This window comes from Vanessa tameamea, chromosome 10 (genome assembly GCF_037043105.1).
Source record: "Vanessa tameamea isolate UH-Manoa-2023 chromosome 10, ilVanTame1 primary haplotype, whole genome shotgun sequence".
NCBI lineage: Eukaryota > Metazoa > Arthropoda > Insecta > Lepidoptera > Nymphalidae > Vanessa > Vanessa tameamea.
In genome coordinates, this window is record NC_087318.1 from 9,669,109 (window position 1) to 9,696,969 (window position 27,861).

The 27,861-nt window shown below is 30.3% G+C and overlaps 3 protein-coding genes across 4 annotated transcripts; 1 reads left to right on the forward strand and 2 right to left on the reverse strand.

The window, feature by feature from the left end:
- Positions 1 to 995: 995 nt before the first annotated feature.
- On the reverse strand, positions 996 to 5,516 carry LOC113392421 (lysine-specific demethylase 5-like). Its single transcript, XM_026628853.2, has one exon. The coding sequence runs from the start codon at positions 5,018 to 5,020 to the stop codon at positions 2,573 to 2,575; it is 2,448 nt and encodes an 815-aa protein (XP_026484638.2). The 5' UTR covers positions 5,021 to 5,516; the 3' UTR covers positions 996 to 2,572.
- Positions 5,517 to 6,365: 849 nt separating this feature from the next.
- LOC113392430 (large ribosomal subunit protein mL38) lies at positions 6,366 to 8,070 on the forward strand. The gene is made up of 4 exons (XM_026628873.2): positions 6,366 to 6,750; positions 6,867 to 7,435; positions 7,517 to 7,678; positions 7,757 to 8,070. Exons 1-4 carry the CDS (start codon positions 6,566 to 6,568, stop codon positions 8,029 to 8,031), a joined length of 1,191 nt encoding a protein of 396 aa, XP_026484658.2. The 5' UTR covers positions 6,366 to 6,565; the 3' UTR covers positions 8,032 to 8,070.
- A 1,115-nt stretch (positions 8,071 to 9,185) lies between these two features.
- Positions 9,186 to 17,650, reverse strand: LOC113392445 (putative protein FAM10A4). 2 transcript variants are annotated; one of them, XM_026628886.2, is made up of 9 exons: positions 17,516 to 17,650; positions 17,194 to 17,395; positions 17,017 to 17,111; positions 16,256 to 16,464; positions 12,579 to 12,688; positions 11,919 to 12,078; positions 10,957 to 11,145; positions 10,160 to 10,310; positions 9,186 to 9,723 (listed from the first exon to the last, which is right to left on the reverse strand). In XM_026628886.2, the coding sequence occupies exons 2-9, from the start codon at positions 17,376 to 17,378 to the stop codon at positions 9,662 to 9,664; spliced, it is 1,161 nt and encodes a 386-aa protein (XP_026484671.2). In that variant the 5' UTR covers positions 17,379 to 17,395; positions 17,516 to 17,650; the 3' UTR covers positions 9,186 to 9,661. The 2 variants fall into 2 exon arrangements, with proteins under 2 accessions (XP_026484671.2, XP_026484680.2); XM_026628895.2 differs by having other exon boundaries at positions 17,520 to 17,631.
- Between the last annotated feature and the right edge of the window lie 10,211 nt (positions 17,651 to 27,861).

Below are 27,861 nucleotides of genomic sequence, written 5' to 3' on the forward strand. Positions count from 1 at the left end.
TCTAATATTTCACTTCCACTAAGTTTTCTTCTCGGATTCGCCCGCAGAATTAAAAAAAAAAACGTAATTCCTTGTCAATGTTTGTCTAGTACCTTAAATAAAAACGAATACTTATTTCTTTCCGTGCGACAAAAACAAAATATACCGAACAGACCGATTTAATGAAGGTTAAGTTCAATCTGCAACAATATATCATTTTAGCAACAACTCCATATCAACATTTCGCAAAATCCATTCATAGTGCATCCCACATTATGTTCCGAAGATTTCTAGAGATTTATATCTATGTATAAATAAGTATTAGTAGGCCATCATCACCACTCGCTTCCCCTTATCAGGTTTATTTGGGGCAAGCGCGGTGTGAAAACAGAATGTAAAGGATTTAACACACAGCTGCCATCCCCTGGGAGTGCCTTTGTATCATTGTAATTAAATGTATTATTAGAAACAGGTGTAATGTAACATTTATATGATCAGTTCACTTATATATCATTATTCAATAAAGTGCGCAGCGTGATTAAATCATGAGTTAAACCAAATACTTACGTAACTAATTTATATATGTATATAGTTTTATTATAAGATATTTTGTATAATGTATTTATTAATATAATCACTTAAAGTTTGCACCATTTTATAAAATAAATGCACAGCTTTATAAATGAATTTGGTTTTTATTTCCTTAATTAAATAAACCCCTAGGTTTCACTTTGAACGGCCCTTCTGTTAAATCCTGATCTTGGGAAGTACAATAAATAAAGCTCAAGTTGTTGAAAATATCATGTTTATAGTGGGTTCTAAAAAGTAACTCTTTTTCGTAATATTCCATTCTATCTTGTCTGAACTATCTGAAGAACTACTAATAACATTTTGTACAAATATGTACGTACATAATAGTAAAAAATACAAAAGATAAGAGATAAATAGACCCGTAAGTACCTAGTTCCTGGTGAATTGGATATGATTACTTTTTAATAATAATAAATCAAACAAAGTTCACAATCTAAAATTATTTATTTAGAATTTAACACAGATTTATGGAAAGTTTTGCTCACATACAATCGTTAAATCTCAAATTCAGAACATGAACACAAACATCACTAGGAAACAGACACAATATTTCATTTTAAATAATATCTTTTAAACCAAAGATAATTAATATTAGTCCAATATTTTTTATAATTTTCATACAATGTATACCTACAAGTGTGTGCATTTGCAGCAATCATATACAAAATTTTGTCATGCAAAATTTCATAGAACAAACATGTATATAGTCAATGAAAAGAAATCACATCAAAGTTAAATTTTGTAGTAGAATCCTGTCAATAATTAAAATTTACTTATAATTGAACTGTTTTATTACCCTCAATAATGTAAATCTTCATTTGTGGTCAACATAATAATTATTCAAGACCATAGTACTGCGTAAACTACATTTTAATTTACAATAAATAGGAATACTGCCTAAGTTGCTATGAAATATATTCCCATTATATATACATCTCATTAATCATAGCCTCATTTTACACTAAATTTAAGGTACTTAGTAAATTAATCCTAACCTCAGAAATACAAGCTTATTCTAGTGTCTTATGGTGCTACCTGGGTTTAATCTTTTTTATAAACTTTCAGGATCTGTAATATTTTTACATCGATTTTTGAAATTGATAGCACTAGAAGACAATTAATTACATTATGGGATTATTATTTAACTCACTGCATACAGCATTCCAGAATGTTGAAAAAATGTGTCACTTGTTGCATAACTGTTAGGTTTGAAAAAAGGCAAGGCAAGACAAGGCGATTACTTAGCAAGTACTAGGCCTTTTCTGTTCATAGAAAGAAATAATTGAAGTCAAAATATGACTCAAGTGTATAATTAATGAAAGTTAATCCCACAATATATCAACTTTAATTTCCAGTACCAGAGTACTCAATGAGATCAAATTTATCATAGGGAACAATAGTAATAATATTTTCTATTACTATGTTTCAAAATTAAATACTTGCTTCTTAATTAAATGAAACATCTTATTCAAAACGGTGGGACTCTTAACATCACTTTCAAAATTCTAATAATTGTTTTAGATATAAAATGTTTAATACACAGACTTTAAGTATTTAGAACTATTTTATAATTATGTTATACATTATACTTAGAGTACATAATGTATACTATTCACATTATACAAAATGAATGTATATTTTAATCCAGCTGCTATTTGTGATGATATAAAATAATCATATCAGTAACTTACAAACTAATCCATCACATACATATAATTTGTTAAATGGCAAAATCACTAAAATACAATTCAGTGTCTGTATAAGTAGGTACAGTTTTGGTATTTGCAAAGAGTATATTATGCTAGATTAAATTAGTAATAATATTTGTTGAACATGAATGAGAGGGGCAGTACACATAATTATGAATTCTCAAAACTATTGACTTGTACAGCTACTAAAATGCATTTTACTTTTCCGCTCATGATATTATATAAATAAAAAATAAATGTTTTTTTTTTTTTTACTTTGTACTAATGCTCGGTCCATCTTTGAAGCATAATTTTTAATCATCATCTAACTCAATAACAATAGGTTCTACATTATCTGTAGCCTTAGTGTATTCTTCTTTAAGCTGAGTTAGTAATGTACACTTTGGTATTTTAAGTTCCTCTGCTTCATCTACTAAAAGTTTTAATTTCTGGAGTCTGCCAATATCCGGAGCTGTTGGCAACAGAATATTTTTAGTTTCAGTCATCCATTTGTCAAAACTGTTTACTCTGAAATCAATTGTTTGTAACATGATATGCAGTTCATCCATATCATACCGGTAAAACAATGTTTTTTTATTCAAAGCACATTGACAAAATTCTTCAGAAATGGCATGTTGTAGACAAGCCATATGTTTGCAATCATCGCATGATAGTGAAGACAAAAAACAAGTGGTTTTGCATATTTCACAGAGCCTTTCATCATCGCCAAGAAGCTCAAAAGCAGTCCGGCGGACATTTTTCAATCCGTTTTTAGCAATCAACGCTCTTAATCTTCCCTCCTCTTCAGTTGCATGTACTAATTCTTTCTGAGTTTCCAGAGCAGTGTCTAAATCTAGACGATCACCTTCTAGTGCCATTTTGCATATAAGTTCGTCATGGGAGAATACACAAAACCTTTTCAAATTTTTATAATGCATTATACAGTCACGACCAATTTTGAGCCAATCAGGAGGAGCGAAATTAACAGCTTCAGCAAAATTGTATCCCTGGTTAAATCCAGCATGATATGCTCTGGGAAATGTTACAACAAATTCACCAGCATGCTGATCAGTTCTATATATTGGTACTCCAGCTGCCATTAATATATTGGGGTTCATTATGGTAACCAGTTGATGTAGCAAATCTGGTTGTGATTTAAAAAGATCAGGTGCTGCTGCTTTCATTGCATTTTCTAAAAGCTCTGCTCCATTCCCTGGGACTCCATACCAAGTTTTTGCTTCACCCCAATGTAAATAATTAATTGAATAACTCCAATGATCTTCATTGTGCCAACAAAATGCTGAGAAACACATACCAACATACATCCACGGTACCGTCATACCAGATATATCAGCATTAATAAACCTCAAAACAGAACCATCTAATACTGGCAAGTTGTTCAAATTCCATCCTGAATCAACATATTCTTGATCACCTGGGTATAAATTAAGTGATGATTTTGTTGGAAAACCAGACCCATGATCCATAGAATGCAAATCTGCACCATATTCCACAGTAACATCCTCTTCTACTGACGATATGATCCTCCAGAATTCTTTTTCTGCAACATTTGTTGGTACTAAATGACCAGACATTCCAAAATAGTCAGATTTAAATTTATCTGCCATTTCACCAAATTGTTGCAAAGTATATTCTCTTTCTGCTTGAGCAAACCCAAAAGCCTCAGCTGGCTTATGGACTTCTTGAGCAATGCAACAAGGACAACGCCAGTCACCGTCAGGCACCACACTAAGTGGGGGCTTGAGGCAGAATGTGTGATATGTGTCTGAACATCCATTACAAATCAATAGTAAGTCATCCCTGTGATCTTTTTGACAAATAGCACAAATATATATAGCCAATGGATCTAAATCATATCTTGGTCTCTTTCTTGATTTTGTGATATCAAACTCCTCGTCGTTCAGCCCCGGCATTTTTGGCCCTGGTCCATAACAAGCTAGTTTCCTTAATTCTCTGTTACGCTTGATTTCCTCAAAGTCCATTTTAATTTTTCCACTGTCATGATCAGGTTTAATATCTGAACCTGTCTTTGCTTTTTTAATGCTTGTATGAGGTTTCTCATTAGTAACATTTTCATTTCTTAGTTTTGTTATGGATTCTATTGATATTTCCTTGAATAATTGCTTCCCAGTTTCATTATCATCTTTAATTTCAGTTTTTGTTTCAGCCTTTTTAACAGTCTTTAATATATCTGCTTTGCTTTTTTCGAATATTTCGTAAGGAAGAAGAATCTTTTCATAATTACTTTTAAGAAAGTTCATTGTTATTGTGCTCTGACTGTAACCCATTGTATTAGCTATCTTACGCCATTTTTTAGGATTATTGCAATTTTCAAAGCCTCCTTCCTCATCTACCCAAAATTTTAGGCAATACAAGTCTAACGTTTTGTTTTCAATCATAGGGATTTTTAGTGGAGATCCTTGTAATTCCCAAAATTTTAAGATTTTTTCGAGAAACAATAGTTTCAAGCGTGTTATGGCTTCCAACTCATTAACTTTTTGAATCCGTGGTACAAATTTTAATTTATCTACGTCTAGAGAAAAAGGTGGTTGCCAACGAGCAGGTGGCTTTATTTTACATATGCCCGTTTTTTCTGCGACGGGACGAATTTTAGCGATATATCCCAGAGGATCCATAAATTCTTCGGCCGTAGGCTCAAATATGGGCGCCTCCGGTGGAGGAGTGAAAGTAAATTCAGCACTTTTCTGCATTGCATTTTTTTGGATATTTTTGCTATCCATGTTTCTGAGAACTACATTAATAATAGTAACCGTCAGAAATAGATCACAATTTAAAATCCCACGTTTAAAAATCACTAATGCCTACGTGACTTCTCGCCATGTGTAAATGGCTCCTAATATTGTAAAGATCGGGGAACTATACATAGGATCGTCGACTTCGTTGATTGACAAAAATATACCATTTTGTCACTTATTCACTCAACACAACAGTAAAATTATATATTTAATTTTTCACTCTTTTATTATCAGTGAAATGCAAATGTCATAAAAACACAATTTATACAATTTAATCATCACAAAATATACGGCTAATGCAACTGATCGTGATCACAGTAATAGCGATACCTGCGACTGTCGCACGCAACATAAGTCACAACTCACAACAGAAACAAATTTTACATCAGTTTGCACAGTCCTCGGAAGCTTAGACCTCCTGCTCACACATACAGACATTCGTTCTATGCTATTCAGATTTCAGATACGCAGTCGTCCACCGTTTTGATTGGTTGTCTTAATTTCGACACTATTAAAATGCAATTATTATGTTGGTAATACAAATCAATTGCACTAAAACCTTTAGACATAATTTTTTAAGCCAATTTGGTTAATTGTAATTAAAATTATAATTTTTTTTTCTTGTCAAAAGTATAACATGTAAATATAATATAAATTAACTAACGTTACTAGGGATACGTAGATTAAATGATTGTTGAATAAAAAATATTTTTTTTTATCATTTAATTATTTTATACAAGGTATAATTCGTGGGATTATAGTTTAGTAAGACGTATTTCACTTACTACATAATTGTTAAGTAAAATGTTATAAACCACGAGTGATGCGTATAGCTTTTATAAATTTATTATTTATATGCATATTAGTTAATCAATTTATGTAACATCTTTGTACAAAAATAGTTTATTCTTTGTTAATTGATATTCCATTCATTCTTTGTTTTATTAATAAAATATATTTTTTTAAAACTTTAATGATTTAAATTTATAATATCTTTCACCAAACTCCAAAGTAGTGTTATGATTTATACACTATTTGCTGTGCTGTAGCAAGAGACTTTAGTTATGAAAGTAAAAAACTATTTGTTATTTTAAATTGTTACGGAAATATGAAATAAATAATGATATTATACAGTTTATATTTTTTAAAACAGTGTAGTCTTTTTTTCATTTATTGCTTTTGGTGTACTTTTGCTACTACGGGTTCAAGCCACGATGATTTTGGAGGTACTACAATAATACTTATTTAAATTTAAAATTGTTTTTTGGACTTCCATTTGGGCCAGATTCAAATTTTAAGTGGTAGATTCTTTTGCTGCTGTCACTCATTCATTACTGTCAAGTGTCAATTTGATCATACTTAAATGAAAGAGGTTACATTCATTATTTAACAAATTTAAATACTAGTGATTTAATATTTATTAATAAGTTACCTATGTAACACTAATTTAGGTTTTTGTATTTACTTATAAACCTAAGTGAACATTTTTGAAAATATCCGTTTTATTTATTTTTGATATCACTATTTAAAATGAATACTTTTCGCTCCTTTTGGCGAATAAATAGTTTTCATCGATATCAACAAATACGGTTGGGGCATAGAATAAGAGGAAAACCTCCAATACAATGCAGAACAATAAAAGAACGTTTAGATGAGCTTAATTATAAAGATGAATTGTACACAACAAGAATTGATATTGGATATCCATCAGAGAAGTGAGTATTTGATATAACGTTATTAATAATATTTTTTTGTTAAATTTGAACTATATTATAGAAATACACATAACTGTCCTGTATTTACAACAATAAATATAATCAATATTTCTTAGAAAATCATCATCCAAAGCTCGTGAAGAACGAATGGAACTTTCGAAAACTTCTAAAAATGATAAAAAAATGGAGGAGCTCGCGCGGAAAGGCCTTTTGGAAATTGATATGGAGAAATCGAAGAAGGATTGGCTCCAGTCATTAGGACCCATGCATAAGAAACAAATAGCTGATCACTATGGTGTATACGAACATTTATATGGAGAAGGATTTTTCATACCGCAGTTGCATTTAGAGGTATTTTATGACATAAATGATGGTAACTGCTTACCAGTTTATTATGGAAATGTGATTAAACCTGCAGAAGCTGTTGAAAGTCCACATGTTTCATATGATACAGATGGTAATACACTATGGACACTCGCTTTAACTAATCTTGATGGACATTTAGCTGAAAATGACAAGGAATATGTTCACTGGTTTATAGCCAATATCCCTGGAAATTCAATCGAAAAGGGGGATGTTATTGCTGATTATTTAAGACCATTTCCATTAAAGGGAACAGGTTACCATAGATATGTTTTTGTTTTATATAAACAGGATGGAATGATATCATATGATTTACCTAAAAGTAAGTTTTGTTAAAAAATAATTTATATTTAGTATGTTATTGTATTAATATTATATTTTCTTAATATAAATATTTTTTCAGTCACCTCATCATCACCTCTGGAAGAAAGAACATTTTGTACTAGGGATTGGTACAAAAAATATCAAAATAATATTACACCAATAGGACTTGCTTTCTACCAAAGTGACTGGGATATAACTGTGAAAGATTTCTTTAATAAAACATTAAATCGAAAAGAACCAAGTAACTTATATTTTTAAATCAAATATATGTCAATCTACATTATTATGGTTTTATGTTTAAATATATTTTTTGTTCTAGTTTATGAATATGACTTCCCAGAACCATACATAAGGCCTCAAGAGTGGTTCCCCAGGAGAAAACCGTTCAACTTATACATGGACAAGTATAGAGATCCAAAACAAATCAACAAAGAATATTTACTGCGGAAATTGAAAACTGAAGATCCATTCAAAGCTCCTGCACCTCCCTTAAGATTCCCAAATGCCCATCCTCTGCCAAGAAATATGCCATCATGGTTGAAAGTGCATGAGAAAAAGATAAGATTAGGTTGGGGAAGAGTCAATGATGTGTAAATTATAATTTAAAAGGAAATTAAATTAGATATCTGTTAATTATGCATTTGATTTGCTGTTCCATTGAATTATGAGTGTAACAAGACACTGGAAGTTACTTAGAAGTATAATAGTATTGCAAAATAAAACAAGGGCAATACAAAAAAGCTCTAGGAAAATGGTAGTATACATATATATAAATGTACCATAAATTTTAAATTCAGAGCAATAAAAAGTATTCTGTAAGTGTTCCACTGCTAGCTACTCTTGTTTGGAGGTTTGGAGCTTATTGCACCATGCTGCTTCAACACAGATTCCTGGTAACACATATAGCAGAAATTATTCATTGAAATTAGAAACTTGCAGCATTCCTCACAATGTTTTCCTTCACTAATAATGCAAGTGAAATTAAGGAAAACAACTAGCTCAAGACACGGAGGCACCTCTACCTGGAGAAAGATTTTTAGGTCATTTTCTCATATTATATATAATTATATAATAATTACATATAATTTTTCAAACATTTCAATATATGGGGTTTATTGAATTATAGGGTCTCTAGGGGGCGGCATTTGCTATAGGTTTAGGGCAGCTAATATCAAATCGACCTGAAAATATTACATTATCAACAATGAATTAAAAATAAGGATATTATTGCAAAAAAACTTTCATCTATACAAATTTGGATCGAGTCATTTCACGCTTTTTCTGACATACATACATACATACATACTATATAAGGATCTTGACCTTATATAGTATGTATTTAATTTGAGTATATAAGCTTGTGATTGTATCAAAATCAAAAGAAACACAGTTTTTTAATTTTATGTATTGTATGTATGTATAGTTGTATTGATGGCTATACCCAAAATATACTAAAAATAAAAATACTTAGTTTTTTTATATAAAAACGTTAAAATATGTACTTGAATTCTTTAACTTTATCTTTTTTTTTAATAAACATGTCTTATTAAGGATCCAGGTAGTAACTAGTAAGATATATAAAGGTCAGCTATATAAATCGGACTATTATTAAATAATCCAAGGACCTTTAAATTGTTAGTGAATACTAATATTATGTATTTAAATTATTAAAAAAAATCACAATAATTTAACAATGAGTAATAAAACTTTTTTTACACTCAGGCACACAACAGGTAATAAAACAGCAATTTAAGTATTGAAGTATTTACTGCCAGCAAATTAAAATACAATTTACTAAACATCTTGTGTAGCTATAAAAATGCTAAAATAAAAAATGTATTCCTACACAATAAAACTTTTGATGTCAAAGCAACATTACAGGGAACATTTTTTTCGTTAAAAAAATATATTAAATAGATAAATATTGGACGTTTCCAATAAATCCATTTAATTTATATATTTATTTTAATTGTTTTAACTCTAAATACATTTTTACAGAAGTGCGAATGAATTGTTAAAATAGCTTATCGATGGGAATTTTGCAAGCAATTTATAATTATTCTATATCTAGAGAAAAACATTTGCAAGAAATTTCATAAAAACACAACTTCAATACAATAGAAGAAATGTTTTTGACCGTGACCGTGTTTCACAATATATATAACATACTTTGATTATAAATGTTCAAATAATAGTTATTTGGAATTCCAAATGTGTGTTGTCTTTAGTCTAAGCCAACATCATCATCAGAATTTTTAGCTCCAGCAGTTGGTGCACCTCCGAAACCTGTAATTAATTAAGTATTTTAAGAATAAACAACACTCAATGTATAGGAAATTGGGACTGCAGTAACCTGCAGTCTAAGTCAAAAACACATATAGGAGGTTTAACAAGCAAAAAAGAATTAAAAAAAAAACATTGGTAAGAATAAATATATTTTGTTACAATTACTAATATATGATTTCTTGTCTTCACTATACTTTAAGAGTATGTATGACTCTTTAGTACTTTAACATATACAGAAGCATGTATCAAATGTGGTCAGCAAAAAGCACTTCTAAAAAATATAAATGCAAAAATTGTTTTAAAAATTTTTGCTAAGGTTCAAGAATTCTCTATCGTCTTAGAAAAATAATAATTTAATGTTAAATGTAATAAAGTACGATTTGTTTACAATATTACAAAAATTAAAATGATATTCTAGTTAAAAGTAAATATTTACCTCCAAAACCACCCGGTGCAGGTCCACCGCCCGTTCCAAATTTACTCCTTAACATTTCTAAGGCAGCAACTATCTTGGGATTGTTCTGATACTTAATGAAATTTGCTGGGTTTGATGAGACGTCATAGATAGCGGCCGATATTTCTGGGTCCTAAAACAATTTGTTAACTTATTATAATTTTTCTTTTTCTCGTAACAAATACATATTTATTAATTACTTTAGTAATTTATTCTCTAATTTAGCCTATATTTATAGAATTGAAGGACAAGTATAAGATAAGATATTAATTTTTTTTACTTATTTTATAATAATTTATTTTTCCAATTTTATAGCAGTTGTTTTTTTAAGTGTCAATTTCTTAATTGTAGTTCGAATACATTATGTAAACATTTATAAAAGTTAGATTTTGCTCATTGTCTTTGGTTGGATACGATTAACGTAGCACAAATGTGTTTAAAACATAATGATGGATGGACATTCATTAATATTAATTTAAGAAATAATTTAATTTTTAATAATTTTTTCAATTATTGACAGTGATTATATATATAGAAAAGATTTTTTAATAACATATTTCTAGAAAGACAATACTTAGTGTAATGTGCATTGTATTATAAAGTGATACAGTTTATTTTTTTCAGATGTCAGATAACGATTTCAAGCAAAACAATACTAAAAAAGAATTTATTTGATATCAAGTTTTCACATGACAACAGTCTAATGTTTCAAGATAGATCTAGTCTGTACTTGTGTCTATAAAAAATTAGAAAGCAATTGAATCACTTCGTTTTCATACCTTCAGTGTTTCAAAAAGTTCACGATCGGAGATGAGTTTGGCGAAGTCTACGTTTTCGAAGGCGCCCATGCCGGGGGGCGCCCCCCCGCGGAAGCCGGCCTGCGCCTGCGCCTGCGACTGCGCCTGCTCTTGAGCCGCCTTCGCACGAGCCTCTTGCGCGTTGCGGGCTCTTCGTATTTTCTCACGGTGCTGAAATATTCAGTCAATTATGAATATTGCACTAAGACTTAAGTACCTAGTATTGTTAGAAATTCGAATGCCACATATGATATCATATCTTACTAAAGTACCTATATTAGCAGTTCACGCTTAAAGTCGGGCTGCACGGTGCGCAACCGCCTTCTCTTAGGTCAAATCTGTATAGTTTCAGTTTTTTTTTGCACAGTATAAAGTCTTTCCTAATTACCTGGTAGTCTTACTTACAATATTATAATGTTTTTTGTTTTAGATTCTATTAAGTTTTAATATGTTAGTAGAGATAACGCGATCAGCATATTTTATAAGAATACCAATGATTTTAATCACCCTGTATGTTATGCTCATTGTGTTGAAATAACAGTCATTGTGATCGCCAATAATATAGCATTGTTATAGTCCATTGTGAAGTATGAATGAATTATATAAATTAATACGACAAAATAAAATAAAATAACAATTAGTTTGGCTTGGTATTCACTTACCTGTTAATATTTAGAGTAAGGACTTTGCAAGCAAACATATATACCATCCCCTAACCTCATAGTCTACCGGCAAACAGCAATATTTCGTGTTGTTGTGTTCCAGCTTAAAGGGTAAGTGGTCTAGTGTAACTGCGCAAGGGACATAATATCTTAGTTCCCAAGGTTGGTGGACAATATAAAAGATGAATAGTTCATACAGAGCCAATGTCTATGGGCGGTGGTGACCATTTACCTTCGTCTTGCCTCACCGTCAGTATGCCTATTTAAATAAATAAAAAAAACCTCTTTTTCTTCTTTCTTGCGTTGAATACTGAGTTTGTGTTGGCGGAGCTTCTCAGCATTTGGTTTCACTTGAGTGAGCCACTCATTGGCTTGATCGTCATAGTCAATCTTCAGTGACTCGCAGAGATCGTGCGAAGCCTCTTCAAACTTACCCAAGAGACTAAAATATTGTTGAATTATTACATTGAATTATTCCTTATATCTTTTAAGTTACTGTTTAATAAATTAAAATGATGACTTGATTCGGATATTTTATCTCGGTGTCTATACGAAGTCTATATCAACACGGACCTTACCATATTGAGTAAACCAAAAATACTTAACAAAAATACATTAAAAAATAATTATTATAAAATACGGAATAAATAAAAAAAAAACAACACAATCACTGAGACGTTGGCTTTTCTATGGGTTTGTAAACAACTACTGAAGAGCTTTAGAAAATTTCAAGACAATTGTCAGACAATAAGAAGGACATAGATTTTATTGTCTGAATATTTTGGGAAATGAGGAGCAAGTAATGTTTAGCATTTTTTATTTCCATATTATTAAGTTGTTAAACAAAAATAACTAACAAAGCAATAACTGTTTATTTCCCAAAATAAACAGACTGAAGAGAATATTTAAGCAAAATTATTTATAAGAAAATAAAAATCATACCTGTAGGCTCGTCCTCTGAATTTATATGCAGCTGCACTATCACAGTTCAGTTCCAAAGCCTGCGTACAGTCCTTGATGCAAGCATGCAACTTGTTTTGTTTAAGAAATACCTGGAAAATAAACAATTTTTAATATTAGCTGTACTGTTTGCACAGGCGACACAGATTATTTAATATTGTCACATGCAATCGACACTTTTTTCTTCTTACATAGTGATATTGACGAAACGACTTGTGCCCATTAGGAAAAAACTATTTTTAACTAATTTTTCCCAAACCAGCATTGGTGCAATTAGCTCCAAACCTTTTCCTCAAAAGTAGAGAATGCCTTAGTTCAATATTGGACTAAGACATACAGGCAGTTACCGTTAAGCCATTCTCTGAATTTGTTACCAAATAAATATGAATATAATTTGAAGGTGTCTACAGTGATTACGTGCACATCTTGCATCATAAGAAAATATTACAGATATGTTTAAGGGCGTGATCGGTATCATTGTTTGAATTTTGTGTGCACATTTATGTCAATACAAATGCTTAACGTGCACACTTCTTTCGTGAATGTGGCAAAGTCGCTAACCAGATGGCAGACCGTTTCCTGAGTCTAAAGTCTAAAGTCAACTGAGTAATATATATGTATATACTTTGATATGTTAAAATGAGTAAGCAGTTGTCTTAGTGCACTATCTATATTAATATTATAAATGCTAAACCACTAAACCGAATTTGGTGAAATTTGGTATGTAAACTTGAACCTCAAGGGAGGACATAGGATACTTTATACTTAAAACCTTCGACCGCCTTTTTTTTTTTTTTTCTCGCTGGAAAAACGCATTACGCGCTTCCCCCACGTTATGGAATGTGGGGGGGTGTGTGGGACTCCCCGGAGCCCTGGACGCCGAGTGCGCCCAGGTACGCCGGGGAGTTACCCACTAAAAAACCAGCGGTACCCTCTCCGTCTTTCGGCGGGCGCCACGGGATCGCTTGCGCATGCTACCGTGACGCCCTGACGGTCGGCCCGCCTATGCGGGCCTCCAACACCTAGAGGGGGTTCTCGGGGTAAACCTTCGACCGCCTGTCCAAACACGCGGGCGAAAACTAGTTTAATAATAAAAGCTTACACACGAATGATAGGTGACAATAATTGTTGGAGATAAAAGATTATCTGCTTTGTGTCCATGGATTGTGTACATGCTCAGGACGTGCCTATATGTTACTTCATTCAAATCTTGTTCACATAATTAATTGTGAACTTATGTATACTTAAGTTCTTAAAACAATTTAAAAAATGAAGCCTTACATCATAAGAACCTGTATAGAATTACAATATTAGATAACAGAAATTATTAATATAGTTTTAATGTTTATACATAGATATCCATATTAAAGATAAGAATATACTGTGTTTACTTTAATAACAATTAAATCAGCAAATTTACATTTTGATTGAAAACATCTTAATGGCAAAGGCATATTATTTATTAAAGTAATAATTTCTTATAATCCAATAAGATAAGATTTAGGAAAACACTATAATAATGTTCTTTTACCTATAAACAGAAGCTTAAATACCAATTTCCATAAGCCTAACTTTAAAAAATTACAAACTTCTATACAAAATTTTTTCTTATCCTAAGTTAAAACTTAAAAAAAATGAACAAAACAGTGTCAAGAAGAGTAAACCCTTCAAACACTGTTTCATTCTATTTTTAATAAAATTTTAACAATCGTCTTTAACTCATTTACATAAGCCTAAATACCATATTCCATATTTATAACAACAGAAATGGTGAATTTCCATTTGAACTCTCATTCCCATTTAACCCTAATTAAGAGATGAATTTTGAAAAATTCTCTCTTAGTATTCAACTACATTCTATAGGGAATTCCATTCCGTGAAAGCTCATTTATAAACTCAAATCTATTTATATAAAGGTTATATAACAATCACAGTAAGACCGAAGGGGTGGTGGAATAACGGATAGTGCTGGTGAAAATGCACAGAGCAGCTATTTATTATATACAACTACAACTAACCAATGTGTGCAAAACTTAAATTATAAGACATAGGCTTGAATTTTGCAGATAATCTGGTTGGGTAACTTGTACTAAGAATTTTCATTATGAGATTATCATTTCATTTTCAGTGTCATCAAATCAACCCATTCAATTGACATTTTAATATTAAAACATACAATATCGAAACATACTTTTATGTTCCATTTTTTAGAACAAACTATACCAAAAATTGGAGACTGATAACAGCTTGTGATAATAATTGTATACTGTATTCCAATGGGAATAGGAGAAAAGATAAATAAACAACTTTGACCTTGAATTGCCACAACATTTTAGTTACACTAGTGAGGAGAAAATTATTGAGTGAATGGTAAAGAATGCTAAGGAACAATATTTTTTTTGTTTTACGTAATTTTTTAAATAAATTTTACATAAATTGCAAGAAAAGTACATATTCAAATATTTGATAGCAGAATTGTGGTATTTCGCAAATAGCCTTATTAACTTATAAAGAAGTAGTTATTTTTAGTGATAAGTCATAGAAACACACTCACAATTTCATTTATATGAATAGATTTTTATTCCATCATTAATAAAAAGAAACATTGTATGTTTCAATAATGAAGTGGCATTTTCAAGACATATGACGTATTGTGTAATACTAAGGTTTTGAATAAATAAAATTTTATATATCTTTCAAAGAAACTCTTACTTTATCTTATATCTAAAACGACTTTGACCTTGAAATACAAAACTATAAATTAAGTGTTGCTTTACATAAAACTGATCTATATTTTAAGATTTTTTATTTCTGTAAAATGAATTAATTCTTTTAAATTTTTTGTCTATACCTTACTATATAAAATAATAACATTTTTATCGAACAATATGTAACTTTCTATATTATATTATAATCCATATTATAACCAATTAAATAAATATATAGGTAATTAAAAAAAAATCTAAGCTGTATTTTAAAACTAACATAATATATTTTTTATCTGTATAAATTTATTAATCGAATCTGTATAAATTTATTAATTTACTAAACGAATGGAGAATGCCATTCGTTTAGCGAACATCCTTAGTGAGGCCTCCATTTTAATTATTCGTTCATCGAAAATTGGCATTTTGAATGTCGGCAAAACTGTTTTTGTTACTTTGAAAGTAAAATTTAAGTGGATTTATGTAGTTAAGTGAAATATTGTTATATTAAAAGTGAAGATATATTAATCAAGAACTGTTTGTAGTAAATCATAAAACGGATTTATCTACAAAACACTCGTGATATTGAAAAGTACGGTTTGTTTTGGTTCTTTCCTATTCCCATTGGAATATAGTATAAACAGTAATATTAATATTTTTTATTTGATAAAAAGTTTCTATTTTTTTTATATATATTTTTTGTTTCTTTTCAAATAATATTGTTGTCAAGTTAACTCCATGTTGTATAGTATTTAAACTTTGTTAGCTTATGTAAAACCTACTTTTTTGTCAAATGTTTGTGTATTACAGTATGCCTATAATACTTATATGAAAATACAAATATGTATGAATATTTAACTGGTGTAGTGTTAGTAGTGTAAAAATAAATATATGAACTAAATATACATTCTACAGAATCTATGTAAGCTAATGAACATAACGTCTTAATATTACCTGTCCCCTTTTAGCAAAAAGCAAAGCACTCTGTGGGTTAAGTGTTATAGCTTCTGTGTACAAAACAATAGCTTCATCCAACCGCTGTTCAGAGAATGCTTGCATCGCTTCAGATCTTTTCTCATCAGACTTATCACGTTCCTCATCTGTCACTTCCTTCAATTGATCACCCATCTCTTGATTAGCTTCTGATGTATCAGATATTACACCTGTGAATTGATATCAGGAGATAGATATATTTAATTGCTCAAAAACATAAAATAATTCTAGCTAATGTCTAAAACACATTGCTACACTATGAGTTGCAAGCCAACATATATATTGATATAATTATGTCTAATACCTACACATAAGTGCTAACAAGTGTACAATGATTCAATTCAATCGGATTATTGAAGTGATGCTTTTAGAAGACTGACAAGTATTTATATAAATGTTTAGTATGGGTTTAGTTTCGATCATGATTTGAAACATTTATAATTATTCATAATATTCATAAATTCTGTGGTCTAATACTAAATGAACAAAGTACTATTTTGTGTGTGCTAAAACGGCATAAGTCTCACACTACTAATACCAACAATATTATACAAAATAACATGTTAAATAAAACAACCAATATTGTTCATTGTTTAAATTCTGATTATCAAACATAAGGGTTATTGATATTAGACCTTTTAGCACTAGGGCATATAATTGTAGATATTAATGTTCATAATATTCAAAGGTATAAGGTAAGTTGTGTAAAAACTATAACATACCTTCCATGTCTAGTTCAACATCCGACTCAGGATCTGAGTCTTCTTCGGATGATACTCCTGCCTTACATGGTTCAGGATTAGGTTCAGCGTTCGCACTATATGTTTGGAAAATTTAATACAATTATGTGTATTTAAGTACAAAGATTAAGCAACGATTTAATAATAGGTTATACATACCGGTCACCAGAAGCCGGAACATCCTTGCTTTCATGAGAAACATTGGGTATGGTTACGCCGAGCGATATTAAATAGTCTTTGAAAAAAGATAATTTAGGGTGTTGCAAAATCTGAGGCTGTATCCTGCATAGCTCCACGAAAGCTTTTAACTGCAATAATTGTTCCTCACTAAACGGACAGCTCATTATTACGATCGGTTATTCTGCCGGCAAAATGGACACGTTGATTACCAGAATAAAGATTAAATCGATTAAAATATTTCTTAATACCCTTATAAGATGTAATAATAACAAATAAGATTAATTTATCACAAAATAAATACCTACTTTCCAAATTATACTTGCAAAAAATATGGAGAAATGTTCGATTAGTATTCTCATTAAAGATCAAACAATATTCTTGTCATCGGCTTGACATTAAATAGTGTTGCTAGCTATTGTCTATCTGTAATGTAAACTAAAAAAGAAGAATAAAGACAATTAATAAATACGTAGTATATTTCATTTGTTTTTTAAAACATTCCATTTTAATTTTCAACTAAACTAATTAAAAATTAAAGATCTAATGTAATTGCCTCTCACGAGGTGGTGTATCGTTTTTTTTTTTTTAACAAGAGAATGAGAATAACTTATCTTTGTAACTTATTTAGCTAAGTACTTAATCGATATTTATTAATTAATTTAGTTCAGCTTTTGAAATTTTTTTTTATAATTCACGTAACTTATATTTACATATTGTTTCTTCATTCAATTTAATAGATGGCATCACTTTCGAAATATTAGGCAGATGTCGATTCTTATACAATAATAATTAAAAAGCTTTTATTACTGCGTATGGATATTGCACATGTATAATTATAAAAAACATTGATAACAGAAAACACTTAACAGCTAATACCTACTTATAAATATTACTAGCTGAGCCTGCGACTTCGAGCGCGTTTGAATTTAAGTTATTTGGACATTGCAACGTGATTTATCAATATTCTATAAAATAAATGTAGCCTAAGTTACTCCTTATTACCTCAGCTATCTGCCAGTGAAAATCCCGTCAAGATCGGATCCGTTTCAGAGATTAGCCCGAACAAACAGAGATAGACAAAAATAAAAAAATAAAAATTTGGTTTGTATATTTACGGTACATATACATATGCATTTAGTAAAAATGAATTAATTTAATATTACAAACAGACACTCAAATTTTAATATATGTAATAATAATAGAGATGATAACTAAGGCAAAACAGATCTCAGTCTCAGCAATACATTCTTAAATAGATACATATTTCAGAGTGGATATTAGATAACAAATTAAAAATACTTATATTGTAGATTTTTATGTACGTAATTGTATAATTATTATATTATAAAAAGATAATCTAGTGGTTCTAATTTGTAAGTTTTGTACTAGAACACTCACAATATAAATTGAATAACCTATTAATTCTTACAGGTTTAATTAGAATTCATATGTATTTAAGGCAAATGAGCTTAATTTATTATTCTTAGTATTCCGAATTAGAACTTTCGTAGGATGTCGGGTCTTCACCTAAATTAAAATCAATAAGTTATTATGTGTTTTTTTACATACTAGTATACATACATAGTATGTATAATCAAAGTGTTACGTATTAATCAGTAGTTCCATCTGGAAAAGAGGTAATTAATAAATAAATAAATATTGGACAACATCACATACATTACTCTGATCCCAATGTAAGTAGCTAAAGAACTTGTGTTATGGAAAATCAGAAGTAACGACGGTACCACAAACACCCAACACAACATAGAAAACTAATCAACTTTTTCTACATCGATTCGGCCGGGAATCGAACCCGGGACCTCGGAGTGGCGTACCCATGAAAAACCGGTGTACACACCACTCGATTACGGAGGTCGTCAAATTGTCATAAATAATGAGGAACTATTCACTTTTATATCAATCTCTGCAATCTTGGATTATTCCATAAATAAGTTTGCAAAAAAATTAGATATACTTAAACTAAAATGAACAAAAATTAATAATAATATTAAGAAATTCATAGGAAAGACAAATATATTTTCCAGTGAAATTTGTTACGATAAAGGTTTATTTAAACATAAACAAATTCATAGTAGCCGTTCCTGTTTTATGATGGCGCGTGAGTTATACATTTTGTAAAACTTTCCCCGTTAATCTCATTTTTTTACTATTACAAATGTATTTATTGGTATATTTTATATAGCATCGCGTGTGGTAATCGATGTTTTTGATTACGATTTTCTATGAATTAATTTATTGCTGTGATCCACTTACACAAATTGCCAGAGCATTGGATTTGGAAGGAATGGGTTATATATATTGTTATTTGTTTTGATAAGGATTATATATTTAAGGCATATATATTTTATATCATTACTTATTTACATACTTATATGTATGTATATACATGTCGTCAGTGGAAAGGAAGGAAAGCTAAAGCGACACAATGGTACTTTTGGGAAAAAAGCTTTAAAGTTTTTACTCTAACTTTACTTTTATGATAATTTGCTTTCAGTCGAATGACATTTAGGTTACTCACTATTTATATTTAGGTTACTATTATGATTTTATTCATTCTTTTGACTATTGGATTGCATAGTAAAAACGCTCATTAAAATTTTTTAACGATTCTAAAACTGTGTGTCCAATGTTTTAACGATATTGTAAATCCAATTATTTTTGTTTTTAATATGAATTTAAAATATCATTATACTTTTTCTTTTTTTTTTTATTCAATTTAAAATATAACGTCTGTGTAACTCAATTAAGTTTATGTGATTTGATAATTAGGCTTTCGGCTGTTCAGATGTTTCGATAGTTAAAGCTTTTGCTACATGTTATAAACAGTTGTTTAGTACTTTTTAAATGAATTTAATGAATGATATGAAACAAAAAAAAATGATGAATCACATTTAAGGCTTTATATTAAAGATAAGTTTAAAAATGTAAACAAATATTTATATAGAAGACGTAAAATAAAACAAATTCATGTAAATGTTTAATTGGTGGTATCAAAATCAAAATAAAAATGTTCTTTATTCAAGTAGGCTCATAAAAGCACTTTTGAATTGTCATGTTGCAGTGCTGAATTGCATTTATAGCTACCACTGGTTCAGAAGGTAGGGCTTTGTACAAGCCCATTTGGCTAGGAAACGCCCAACATTAATAGCCTTTAAATTTCCCACTGCAGGCTAAGGCCTCTTCTCACTTTGAGGAGAAGGTTTGGAGCATATACATATACCACCTGCCCAATGCAGGCATGTGACAGAATTCTTGCCTTGCCTTGCCTTGCCTTGCCTTGCCTAGGCTTGATCTCGAAATCATCGGTTAAGATGCATGCGTTCTAACCACTGCGCCATCTCGGCTCACTGAAACGGTAACGCCCATTCATCAGATATTCCACCGCCAACAGAATAAAATAAAAATAATAATATTACAATGTAAGTAATAATAAAAGTTATAATTATGGTTTAATGTTACAAAATAATGTGAAGCAAATTGGCTGTCACTCAGCTTGATGAGGACGATACCTCGACGCTGTTTTTAACAGCCATATTTTTACTAATTGTCATATTTTTTTAAGAGAGCAAAATATTGACGCAAGTCTCATATATAAATACGAATACATATGTATACATATATAATGTGTTTGGACTGGATGGTTTCGTGAAATCAAGGAGAGTTATGATATCATAAAGTAGCTATAGGTACCATAACTCCTTACTCCCAGTTGACATTATCTTCACGTATATCGTACATATTCGTTCCATTCACTCAAGTATATTTAAGGATTATTATGATTATCAAAAACATACCTACTTTATTTAATATAATACATTTACAAATTTTATTGTATTTTGTGTAATATTTCTGCTGAACTATTTGAGGGGTTAGAATAATGATAATATTTATTTATTAAGATGTGAAGTTGGTGTTTTTTATTAAAAAAATAAAATTAATTAATACTTATACGATCAAATGTATTTATTCTCAATTATTAAAAATATGTATCATTCAAATAAATATAAAATTACACGTGCAAAACAAACGTTTCTATTTAAAAATATAGATATTTTGTGGATTTGATAAGTTTTCAACCATATTCCAAACAAGGCATGGTAAAACTAATAAAATAATATTAATTATCTTAGAATTATTTATTACGTTTACGAGTATTACGGCGACATAATCCATAACAACGATGTTTTGTTTTTGTCCTCGTTTTATCACTTTAATTATAAGTGTAAATAGCTACTAAAACTCTTAATAATCAATAACTAAAACAATATTATTTATTTTATTAAATTGAAAGCATTGTCTACATTGCTCATACACGTACAAAATGCAGGAAAAACAAAGCGGAACTTTAGGTATGCGCGCTAAAATTTTCAACTTTTTAAATTAGTTTTAAAAGGCAAACTAAGCCAGACATTGGCTTATGAAATGATTCATATAAACTAAAAACGGTCAACGAATACTTTTTTAAACAAATACTGTTTTTGTTTTTCTTTATGAACATGTTTCTACACTTAATTTTACTCCTGTTATTTTTATTTTTCTTGATAAATAAAAATGATTGTGAGTATGTTTGTTCTCTATGCTTTCCTAATGTATTAATTCGATTGTGAAACGTTAATGAGGTACTGTATGTACCTATATTGTTTATATTGTGACAAGTACTTCTTTATTTATTATATTATTAAATATAATTTAATAATATAATAAATCCATATAATAAAACCCGTCTGGGTAGGTACCACCCACTCATCAGATATTCTACCGCCAAATAATAGTACTCTGTATTGTTGTGTTCCGGTTAGAAGGGTGAGTGAGCCCAGGCACAAGGGACATATCATCTTAGTTCTCAAGGGTGGTGGCGCATAGGTGATGTAAGGAATGGTTAATATTTCTTACAGCACCTTTGTCTATGGGCGGTGGTGACCACTTACCATCAGGTGGCCCATATGCTCGTCCGCCAAACAATTTAACGTAAAAAGCCTTAAAGAGAGTAGTTACATTGTTTTTTATTTTTAATTATAGAGTTATTTTTTTTCACAAAGGTTGTAGCGAAGATGAAATTTATCAATAAAAAATGTTTTTGGACGAATTTTCAACTTTGTATTGCTTAACTTTGAGGTACATTTATTTATATTTTAAGAAAACATTTAAACGTCCTTCTCGTTCATAAGCTATCAATAATTAACGTTAGTTATTTAAGTCTTGCAATAAATAGCATGATAAGTAACTAAAACACTTTATTATTACATAATAACACTTAACAGTATTGTAGGAAACTTGCTCATATACCTACTTGTTACTTAAAACTTCATGCATTGTGGCGAACACAGCGAAACTTTTCTTTTGTTTCACTTCTTACACATGGCTGGAAAATGTAATATGACGATTTTTAAATCCAATTTAAAATAAACGCATATTTTTCAGTATTTTTTTTTTAATTTCATTAAACATCAAATAAAATTATTATAATAGGACTAAGACTAATTGTATTAATTCACTTAAAATCTTAACCCTGTATAATGGTTGTATAGTTTGTCTCACTCTTATGAATGTTAAATTATTGTGAAAGAAAGAGATAAATTGATATGTACCTACCTCTTATACTACGTTCATTAGTCCTTACTAGTAAAATATATACTATTATTATAAATGCGAAAGTAATTCGGTTTATTTCTCGGTTGCTCTTTCACGAATAGACCACAGCTTCAAATTTGAAGAAATTTTTCGATCAAGCTTGTACTCCAAGTAAGGACATCGGCTACATTTTATGCATAAAACTTAACGACCAACCCCTTAAACGCTAGTGCAGTCGCGGGCGACGACTAGTTATCTCATAAAATTTAAAAAAAACTCATTTTATACGAAAATAAGATAATATTTAACTTTAAAAATCGTAGAGCATATTGAACAAAACTATTACAATACAAAACTACTTTAATTTTTAATTAAAAAAAAATATATATAACGAACATAATTCCCATTCAAATTTGCATAGACAAAGCATAGACATATCTAATGAAATAATATTCGAGCTTGAACTAAACACATAAGCAATGCAGTCTCTCATTTGCAGAACATGCATATAGTACAATTTATATTCAAATCATCATCATAGCAAACAAACAGCACCTTGTAATAGTCATGCCTCGGGCAAGTTGATTATTATAGACTGATGAATTGTCTTGTTTATTCTACGAAGACTTCGAACTCACCATGAAGGTTTTATTTGTTTTAAATATTTAAATGAAATTCGTTTTAAAAAAAAAACCTAAATTGACAGCCCGTTAATGTCCCACTGCTAAGCAAAGTCGTCCCTTCTTGAGGAAGATCGGGAGCTTAGTCTATGACCTTGTTCTAATTCAGATTGATGGATTCACAGGAAACAGATTTTATTCAACACACACATAAAAACTCAATGGTGCTTGCTCAGTTTAGAACCCGCGATATGCCGTTAAAATTCACGGTGTCTTATGATTGGGCCATCTCGGCTCGCTGTTTATAATTTTGCAAATAAAGTATGAATGAATAATTTAAAAGTCTCTTATACCTGTTTTACATAATACATATTTGAATAATATTATTCAAGCTAGACTTATTGCCTCAATAATTAAAAAAAGTCCGAGGTTCATTACTAACCAGTTATACATCTACAAAGGAATTAAAAAAAAACACACACACATAAATATTGGAATTTCATAGACATAGATAAAAACATTTTTTTAATGACAATACCACGAGCATGTTACTGGCATTCATTAATACTAATGTTCAATATAAATTAATAAACAATCAAAAATATTTTTTAAACTTTGTCTTATTTACAAAAAGGTCTAAGGCCTGATTATACCCACTCAATACATAAAATATAATATATCCGCTCAACAGCAAAACGTAATATATTGATATTCCGGTTTGGAACGTGTGCCAGTATAACTAGAGCTAAAAGAGACTTCACATCTTAATTCCCCAGGTTGCTTACGCAATGGCGATTAAAGATGGTTGATATATCTTACATTGCCAATATCTTAGTGGTGACCAGTTACCATGTGGTGACTCAATTGTCAGTCAACCTAGATATTTAAAATAAGAATAATATTATATATATATATATATATATATATATATATATATATATTATGTATGTAAGAACTACTTAGCTATCACCCGCGGCTTGATTCGCGTTTTAGGTGTCATTCGTCAGGCGTTAAGCATAAAAAATATATGTTCTTTCTTGGAATTTGAGCTTGCTTTATACCAAACCTCATCAAATTGGGTTCAGTGGTTTAAGAACAGACAGACAGAAAGCTACTTTCTCATTTAAAATATTAGTATAAATATTATAAGACGTCGATATAGAGAATAGTCCAAGTTTGAATAGTCAGCGCTATCCATCGTTACGTATGTTAAATTAGAACTGCGATTATAATAACGAGCGAACTTCGACGATGATAGTACTACGAGCAATTATATTGTTTTCCTATCTCTAAGTCAATAAAAATGAGTCACATATCGTAAATGCTTTATAATATAGATAGGAACCTTATTCTAATTTTATTTTATTATATAGACTTGCTCACAATTGCTCAGGCATAATCTAATAATAATGTCGTCCTGATTGATTTGTCCTGGCTGCAAATTTCAAGGGAGATCAGAAAACTACGCAGGACATATTATTGTGCACGAGTGTGTGTGCAAACAGCTGCACTCTATTGTTTCGAAACACGAAACTCCCTGCATAACACGGGCATGAAATGTCAGAATGTCATAAGCGACATTCACTAATCATTAAATTGATATAGGACACACGTATCAAAATGACGTATCACCGTAAAACGATTGTAAACAATTCGCGAGTGAGATACTAAATGAGTTCTTACAGAATCATTGCTGAATAAAAATTTGAAGGCACAACAAACTCCCAACACTAAATAATAGAACGATACAAACGGACAACTTAAATGTGTGTCAGAGAAATAAAAATTAAAAATTAAACTGAGATATATTTTTAAATTGCTATTTTCGAAACTTTAGCGTAACAAATTAAATAAAAACATATTATTCATAATCAGTAACTGCATAATACCAGACCGGACTTAAAACATTTATAACGACATACGTGACCCTCCATTCCGGTTCCTGGAAGTTCTCTGATTAACAAAAATGATTCTGTCAGCGACCATGTGTCACAGACTCCCTCCGGAGTCATGACAATCTCACTTGTAAACTTAATTTGATTTTTGTATTTACTTTGAATGTACCTGACAGTATTCGTATACACGTGTACCAACTACTTGAGCATCTCGACTCTAAAAATTTGTAAATATAAAAATCTAATTGACTTTAGAAATGAAATCAGACCCCATTACACATATAGTACGAAGAATGCATTTATATTTATACATGTAGGATGATTGGTCAGAAATTTCAGACTACGATGGGTAGGCGTACGTGGCTATCGTGCAAATGAGACAGCATTTCTACAATATTCAAATAATAGCATCACACATCACAATAAGTCACTAAACACTGAGCAGTTCCTAGGCAGGTAGTTTTGCGGCCATTGTTCCTAAGCAAGTGAACCGAAAACAAGGCAACTACTCGCTACCGTCTCTCCAAAGCGCTTCCTGGTGCACTAGTGTTTCGCTTCCGGTGATAAAATATAGAGGTCGCCTTAAAATGTCCGTATTAATGACAATACAACATACATATGCGTTCAGGTATCAGTAAATACAATGATCAGCTTATACAAATATTATACCGTATTAGTAAATACAATAGAAATCTATCTATTGTATCTTCGGAATCAGGTTTTGTCAATAAATTATCATCGTAAGGTTTCCAATACCTTGTAAACGTGTCTCCAATATCTCTTATATTTGGAACACGTTTACAAGCTATTGTTTAATCGGTTAATCGAATCTAGTCATACTTATCTTTAGAGCTTTCAAAACAATTTATAGTTTAATATCTAACAGTTGCGTCTTCGCGATTTTAGATCGTTTTTTTTTTAAATCCACTTCCATACTAATATTATAAATGCGAAAGTAACTCTGTCTGTCTATCTGTCTGTCTGTCTGTCTCGCTTTCACGCCAAAACTACTAGACCGATTTAAATGAAATTTGGTACACAAATAGTCTAGAGCCTGAGAAAGGATATAGGCTACTTTTTATTTGGAAAAAGTGCTATGAAGGGTTGAAAAGGGGGATGAAAGGTTCTAAGTTGTTGAAAGTATTGTCATTTTTAGAACTAGAAGCATAAAACTTATATTTTAGGCTGTACACTTATAAACTAACATATCACGACACCCACTAAGGACGGAATTTTAGAAATTGTACTCCTAAAGGGGTGAACGTTTGTATGGAAGTCCGTAATTTTTTAAGTTGGAAACATGATACTTTTAGGATACTGATTAAAACTGAGTACATAAATATTTAAGCGTTTCTGGATATTCTACCCCTAAGGGGTGACATAAGGCTTGAAAGTTTGTATAAAAGTCCGTCATTTTTTAAATTAAAAATATGTAACTTTATTTTTGAGATACTGATTAAAAATGATTAAATACATATTTAAGTGTTTCTGGATATTCTACCCCTACGGGGGTGAAATAATGGTGGAAAGTTAGGATAGATGTCCGTCATTTTTTAAGACAGAAACAAAAAACTTTATTTTTGTTATTATATAAGTGTTTCTTGATATTTTACGCCTAAAGGGAAAAATAGGTGTTGACATTTTGTATATAGGTTAGTCTGGAAGTCCGTCATTTTGAAGTTAGAAGCTCGAAATTTTATTTTAGGACTACCGATTAAAAATTAGTTGATTCGTATTAAAGCTTTTCTGGATATTTTACCCTAAGGGCTGAAATACACACCAATGTGGTATACAAAGAGGTCTTACATTAACGTAATATTTTAAGTTATTTTGTAAATATATTCATATTCTACGCGAGCAAAGCCGCGGGTAACGGCTAGTAATTTAATAAAACGAGACCTCTTATCATATAATCATATATCATATAAGCGAAACGTTCTGTTTGTCTGTATTTTGTTAATTAATATTATCGCATCCCAGAGAAACTCTTAAGTGAAGCCATTTGAGAGACGTACAAATATTACATACAATACTTTCTTATGTCTGTTTATCTGCCATAAACGCTTTCGTTTATTAGGCGCCCGGGCAGTCAATTTTCTCTCTGAATACGTTGATCTATAGAACCGTACCTATATCTGAAAATGTAATACATTGTGAGACACCATTAGAATGTAAAAGTTAATATTAAGTATTATTATCTACATATTATAGACGAGTATCTGTCACTTTGTATAACAATTATTATAATATTGTCTTTTTAATCTGGCAACATAAACATTGACAGATATTCATTATGGCGGGAAAATTGATTTAATAGATATAGTTTCATTGTGTGTCATGGAACACAAAACAGGAACTATAATTATTATTAAATTATATAAGAAAACGTAAGAAACATCGTTTTATTTCTGAGTTAAGCAAGTTATTTCAACATAAGTACCTTTAAGATAAGTAAAGGTAGTCTCTTAGGGGATGCATACGTTATAAATCAAAGCGTTGATCCAAATTTTAACTAAGACTAAGACAAACAGTACAAACGG

Excerpts from the sequence above, each read along its gene's own strand:
- LOC113392421 (XM_026628853.2), bottom strand. The coding sequence starts at position 5,020 with ATGGATAGCAAAAATATCCAAAAAAATGCAATGCAGAAAAGTGCTGAA.
- LOC113392430 (XM_026628873.2), top strand. The coding sequence starts at position 6,566 with ATGAATACTTTTCGCTCCTTTTGGCGAATAAATAGTTTTCATCGATAT. Across the intron at positions 6,751-6,866 it reads ATTGGATATCCATCAGAGAA|AAAATCATCATCCAAAGCTC; the intron begins GTGAGTATTTGA and ends AATATTTCTTAG. Across the intron at positions 7,679-7,756 it reads ATTAAATCGAAAAGAACCAA|TTTATGAATATGACTTCCCA; the intron begins GTAACTTATATT and ends TTTTTGTTCTAG.
- LOC113392445 (XM_026628886.2), bottom strand. The coding sequence starts at position 17,378 with ATGAGCTGTCCGTTTAGTGAGGAACAATTATTGCAGTTAAAAGCTTTC. Across the intron at positions 16,465-17,016 it reads TGTTGAACTAGACATGGAAG|GTGTAATATCTGATACATCA; the intron begins GTATGTTATAGT and ends ATCAATTCACAG. Across the intron at positions 12,079-12,578 it reads TTCAGAGGACGAGCCTACAG|TCTCTTGGGTAAGTTTGAAG; the intron begins GTATGATTTTTA and ends ACAATATTTTAG.